General features: G+C 31.3%; 1 protein-coding gene across 2 annotated transcripts; it reads right to left on the minus strand.

The window, feature by feature from the left end:
- Window positions 1-1,567: 1,567 nt before the first annotated feature.
- Window positions 1,568-4,461, minus strand: LOC129317141 ((-)-germacrene D synthase-like). 2 transcript variants are annotated; one of them, XM_054961500.1, is made up of 7 exons: window positions 4,329-4,461; window positions 3,840-4,107; window positions 3,361-3,733; window positions 3,058-3,276; window positions 2,694-2,832; window positions 2,349-2,597; window positions 1,568-1,939 (listed from the first exon to the last, which is right to left on the minus strand). In XM_054961500.1, the coding sequence occupies exons 1-7, from the start codon at window positions 4,431-4,433 to the stop codon at window positions 1,646-1,648; spliced, it is 1,647 nt and encodes a 548-aa protein (XP_054817475.1). In that variant the 5' UTR covers window positions 4,434-4,461; the 3' UTR covers window positions 1,568-1,645. The 2 variants fall into 2 exon arrangements, with proteins under 2 accessions (XP_054817475.1, XP_054817474.1); XM_054961499.1 differs by having other exon boundaries at window positions 3,361-3,760.
- Between the last annotated feature and the right edge of the window lie 1,307 nt (window positions 4,462-5,768).

The following is a 5,768-nucleotide window of genomic DNA, read 5'->3' on the forward strand; positions in this document are numbered from 1 at the left end:
ATCTAACTCTTCTATACTTTCATTTTCATCCAAATTGTCTGGCAATGATTAAAATTTTGAACAGCCATCTATATTGAAACTTTTGGGGGACTTTAGGTTACTAACAGAACCTGAAAGGCGCATAAGATTTTTGTAAAATTTCAACTCAAGTATTGGTAAGTACTCTATGTTTTCCCTAATTCAGGAAGCTTTATAAATTTTGAGTAGCAAGAAAGAATCAATTTTCTCAAAGAATCCATTTCTACTGTATTAAATAGAGCTTTAAGACTTTTGCAATCTTTGAAATTCATCATAGTAATTTTCTTATGTTGTCCTAAGGATGGATGAACCTTAACAAGTTTTACACACCGTTTCAAGAATTAATTGCTCAAGATTTGGAAGCACTGAAAAATTAGGAGTATGAATCAAATGTTGAGAATGACTTAAATCCATGAACTTCAACTTTTCAAACATTTACTTGGCACAACATCGCCTGATGGTCATCCATCAAAGGTGACTATTCTAGCATCATAGAATGCTCTTTTCTAGTGTCCTCCAAGGCTCTTTTTCGGTGCCATTATCATGGGGTCTTTAGGTCCCAATTGTAGTGGGGTTGTTGTGTCTTAGAAAATGTGGGCCTAGGTCTTTTTAACTTAGGCATTGTTCTAATCATTTAAAAGTCTAAGTCAACCTTTTTTTTATTTTATCTTATGATTTTTTCTCATTAAAAAATCTATATTAGCATCAATTTGATCTATAGGTACGAAATTAAAAGTGTTAATTGACATGTCAGAATTATTAATATAGTTTCTGCCATTTTATCATTCTTATGAAAATGTAGGAATCAACGTTGCAGAAGGAGAAAAGTTTAGGGACCTAGAACACTGAGAAAAGTGCATGGACCTATACCAAAACTCGAGTAAAGTATGGGTACCAAAAATAGAGTTTTCTCTAATAGGAAATAACTTTCCAATAATTGTCCCTCAAATTATATATTGAGGCTTATAATTTACATCCAATAGCCATTCAACAACTTGGTCCTAACACATGGCACCTCTCCATGAGAAAGTCTAATTTATTATTTGTTGTGACTTGTATAATTATGAAGTCTACTATGTTATAATAGTTTAAGAAATTCAAATTATATATTGAGGCTCATAATTTATATCCAATAGCCATTCATTAACTTGGTCCTAACATATGGCACCTCTCCATTAGAAAGTCTAAATTATTATTTGTTGTGACCTGTATAATTATAAAGTTTGCTGTTTTTTAATATTTAAGAAATGTTTTATCTGGTGCAATGTTTTTAATATTACAAAACATAAAATGGTTTGACTCTTTTCCAAAAGGCTATATGATAGTGTTTCCATAAACCAATAGTTCATTAACTATCAATAAAAACACCTCCCATGTGTTATAAAACATGAACAGTACTTCTACTAACTATTTTGAATGCACAAGCATAATTGTTATACAATGTAAGAAAAAGTAAAAGGAAGCAAGCAAGGTAAAAGAACATTAATCAATACAAAACAACATTAACATGATTCACTCCTCTATTAATATATAAACACAACACACAAACTTTTCCACTTGTCAATCCATCACATAGACTTTAGTATTTGAAAGCCATTGCATATGTCTGAAGCATTAACTTGTGTTGTTAATTGCCAATAGGATCGATGACTAGTGCTCTGATATGATCTTTTAATAGTTCTCCATGGGTATATTTATCTGAAAAGTTTTCATATAGCAGCTCTACAATATTTGTGAAATTCACAACACATTGAAGCACAACCTTTGGAATAAATTTTGCCTTCAAGTATTCTTCATTAATATCTTTCCATGCATCTTCTAATTCCTCTTGCAACAGTTTATAGGCCTCTAGCTCTAAAATCCCATGTTGATTCATCAAACATTTTACTGTAGAGGCAATATGTAATCTTGTTTTCTCAAACTGCCAAACCAAAACCATAAACTTAGTGCTTAGAAAAATACTTTAGGAGTTTCTTCACAATGTTATGTTATTTACATTGAAATATTAAGAGTAAAGATGCATTTTTGCCCATGAACTATTTTTCAAGGAGTATCTAATGCCATAAACTATTTGCCGTAACATTTTCACCCATAGAATAATTAAAACGTAGCATTTTTTACCTTGACGTTAAATATCTACAAATGTTTGTTAGTACTCATTGCCTTGTGGGCCCCATTTTTGTGAGTATTTAACTAATAGACACTTGTGGTTTTTTAATGTCAAGGTAAAAAATGCTATGTTTTAATTATTTTTAGGGGTGAAAATGCTAATACAGATAGTTTAAAACACTGGATGCATATCAAAGAATAGTTTAAAGGCAATATCATACCTTGTGAGAGCCCATGTCATTTACCACTCTGAAGATAATTGATGATGCTCTGACCATTTTGGGTACTTGAGAAATCCAATCAAATGCATCTCTGTTTACCGAATTCTCAAGGCCAAGTAAGCAAGTCGTCAAGAGCAAAGGACAACCACATGTCACAATTCCATTTTCAATGTACTCTTCATATGTTGGGATGTAACCATGGTGGTGCCATTTGGATTCAACTAGATTAGCTTCACAGAATTGTTGAAACTATAAGCATAATAAAGACATTAGTTAAGCAAACCTACAAATTAAGTTTATTCAAAATTTGAAAAATGTAATGCATATTAGGGAAAAGAATCATACTGCTCGTTTAACATATGGAACAAAGCATGATTTTCCAGCTTCAATAGTCAATAACTCCATCACATTAAATAGATCAAATACAGCCTGTAATACGACTTTCATGCATTGTGGAAGGGGCTTTAGAGAACTAGCATCCCATCTGGGAATCAATTTGAAGTGACAATATTTGTTTTGTCAGCTAACTATAAATGATAAAAGCATTATTTGGAAATCTATATATTTTCATAATATAATAACAAAAACTGCAGAATGCTAATTTTAAAATTATGCATATCCTAGATCGAGTATACAAGAAAATAACGAGAGTGGTCATACACACACACACATAAATTATTAGTCAATATCATTCTTAGAATTATTTAACCTGCCGATTGCTTGTGTAAATAGTTCAAGTTCTTCAATTGTGCCATATGCATCATATGTATCATCAACCACTGCCATTAAGGTGCCTAATTTGGTCATAATTGTCCTTCCAAGCATGAACTGAGGCTCAAAATATACACCCAATACCCAAAAGTAGCCTTCAACAACTCGGTCCCTAGCATATGGCACATTCGTCAGGAAGTCTAACTTTTTCCACCACCTGTAATACAAATAAATGTTAATCTTTTTCTTATAGAATAACAGATGACTTTATAGAAGCAACTCATCAATAAATTGGTCTTACTCAATGATTTGGTTTAGCTCCTTCTTGTGCAATGCTTGTACAACATTAAAGTCAATGATGGCTAATTCTAATAGAGGATCATTTGGAGAAGCCTCTGATGAATACATAGGAATGTAATATCTGGACTCGAATCTAGGCATGCCTCTTCGAATAGGGTAGTTCAATGCATGGATTACTTTCCGTTCAAGGGTAGGGCTCAAGTTGCTTAGTCTTGACTTCAAGTTATAAGTAGAATAGTGTAAAGCTTTGTCAAGAAAATCTTCTCCATGAATGGCAAAATGTGCAGCCTCATATAAGCTCAACATTCCAACCACATCTTCAATCATTGACTTCTTAAAATCACCATTTTCATCTTTGAATTGATCAAATACATCTGCATAAATATATATATGTAGTCTCACTTTTAGAAAACAAGAAGGCCTAATATATAGCGTGTATTAAGAACTTACATAAAATACATGTGGCACAAATAAGCATACCAGATGGCACATGATAACCTTCTTGCCTAAGCAAGCGAAACCAGAGGGAAGTAGTGTGAAGATCTTTGCCCTCAAAAGGAGGATGATTCTCACTCATATTCTCCATTATCTCCCCAATCTCATTTTCAAAATGATACGATACCCCTAAGCGTTTAATATTGTCAATGAAGTTCAATTTTTCAGTAAGATCCTCAACTTGAGTGAGTATCAACTTTCGAACTTGGTTCTTCAAATGTTGTAGTCGTTGTTCGATATCCAACTCTCCATTCTGTAACATGAAAATTAACGAGAGATAGCTTCAAGAATACTTTTTATTTATAGCAAAACGGATATTAATAAAAAATATTTATAATCTATTTATCTTTCTTCTACTCTAATTCTATCTAAAGTCAAACTAATCTCAACTTTAACTCATACTGAATGCTTAAAAACATGAAAAAAAAATTGTAAAAGCACAAGAAATCAAAGGGTGTTGAAGAGTGTAATTACCAGGACAGGAGCAGGGGTAATGGCAAACAAATGATAATCCCAACTATTGGGACTAAAATTAGCGATGGAACGCCTTTTTTGAGATATGGGACTAGAGGAAGACATTTTTGGCTTACAGCTTACAAAGCAGGGAATGCTTGTTGTTTAGCTGATTGCTTTATATCATTATGTGAATCGCTATTTATAGTACTCACCACTCAGCATCAACCTTAAAGTCACAAATTAATAAATTAAGACAATTAAAGCATAGAGAGATCACTACAAATCAAGAAATATAAACTTGGTCTGGAGGATCAACGCTTGAAATTTATTAACATGATGTTGACGTTCGAACAAATTGCTATTTACAAACGCAGCCAATGCATATCTGCAATAAAGCCTGTCTTTTGCCCCACGTGAATTATGTAAGATAGATAGTAAGAGATGGTAAGAAGCATATTTCAATAATCTATTTGTAACTCAAGATCGAATTTGCCTTGCCAGATAATTGTAGCTATATATTTTATAACTGATTTATATATATTTGATTTTTTTTAATATTCTAAATTGCTTGGGAAAACATGTATGCAACAATAATTGCTATAGAAATTGAGAAATTGCTTCAATAATTTACTTTTCGTTATTTAATTAGCATATTAATTAGTGTTAGTTTAAGTACACCAAACCTAAAATTTAAAGCTAAATCTTATATTTATTAACTTTTGTTTCATAAATTTAAAGATTTATCCTAACATTTTATAGAACTAACAAGTAACATGGCCTTTTTAACATGTTAAGATGATTTAACAAGTTAAGGATTTAATTGGGACCTAATAAATTCACCAGTAACATTATAGATTTAGCAAGTAATATAAGGGATTTAACAAGTCCTGTTACACAATTAACAAGTCATGTTAGGCATTGATTCACATTCTCTCTTTTCATTTCTATTAAGGGCACTTTAGTCATTTGCCTTACAAAATTATTTTCATTTTAGTCTCAATAACCTGCAGTGTATTTCCTAATTTTTATAATTAAATCACATCTATGAAATTTTCCCAAAAACACAAATACATATATATATATATATATATGTATGTATGTATATAAACTTATTTTTCACTACTTAGGTTCCGTTTTAGGAAAAACTTCTAAGAATTGTCTAATGTTGAATTTAATAATAAAATTAGATTAAGCAAAGAAGTTCTTTCAAAGTTTCTATTAAAAAAAAAAAAAACGGACGAAGGCTAGTGGTTATATGAAAAAGTACATTGAAAAGGTCCTAATTCTATTATAAATATAATCGTGATTAAAAAAAATAGAAATGTATTTAGTTAAGATTCAAGGAATGTGAGTTCAAGTGCGTATCTCGTACAAGTTACTCCTACATTTTGGAATTAGGTTTTCATAGGGATTAGGTTTTGAAAGCTATTTGTTTCAGTTTGTTTTCTTGCTAGTTTT

This window comes from Prosopis cineraria, unplaced genomic scaffold (genome assembly GCF_029017545.1).
Source record: "Prosopis cineraria cultivar Desert tree isolate PC_DT_omini unplaced genomic scaffold, ASM2901754v1 PC8, whole genome shotgun sequence".
Taxonomy (NCBI): Eukaryota; Viridiplantae; Streptophyta; class Magnoliopsida; order Fabales; family Fabaceae; genus Prosopis; species Prosopis cineraria.

Excerpts from the sequence above, each read along its gene's own strand:
- LOC129317141 (XM_054961499.1), bottom strand. The coding sequence starts at position 4,433 with ATGTCTTCCTCTAGTCCCATATCTCAAAAAAGGCGTTCCATCGCTAAT. Across the intron at positions 3,277-3,360 it reads GAGCTAAACCAAATCATTGA|GTGGTGGAAAAAGTTAGACT; the intron begins GTAAGACCAATT and ends TTTGTATTACAG. Across the intron at positions 2,598-2,693 it reads TTCCATATGTTAAACGAGCA|TTTCAACAATTCTGTGAAGC; the intron begins GTATGATTCTTT and ends TTATGCTTATAG.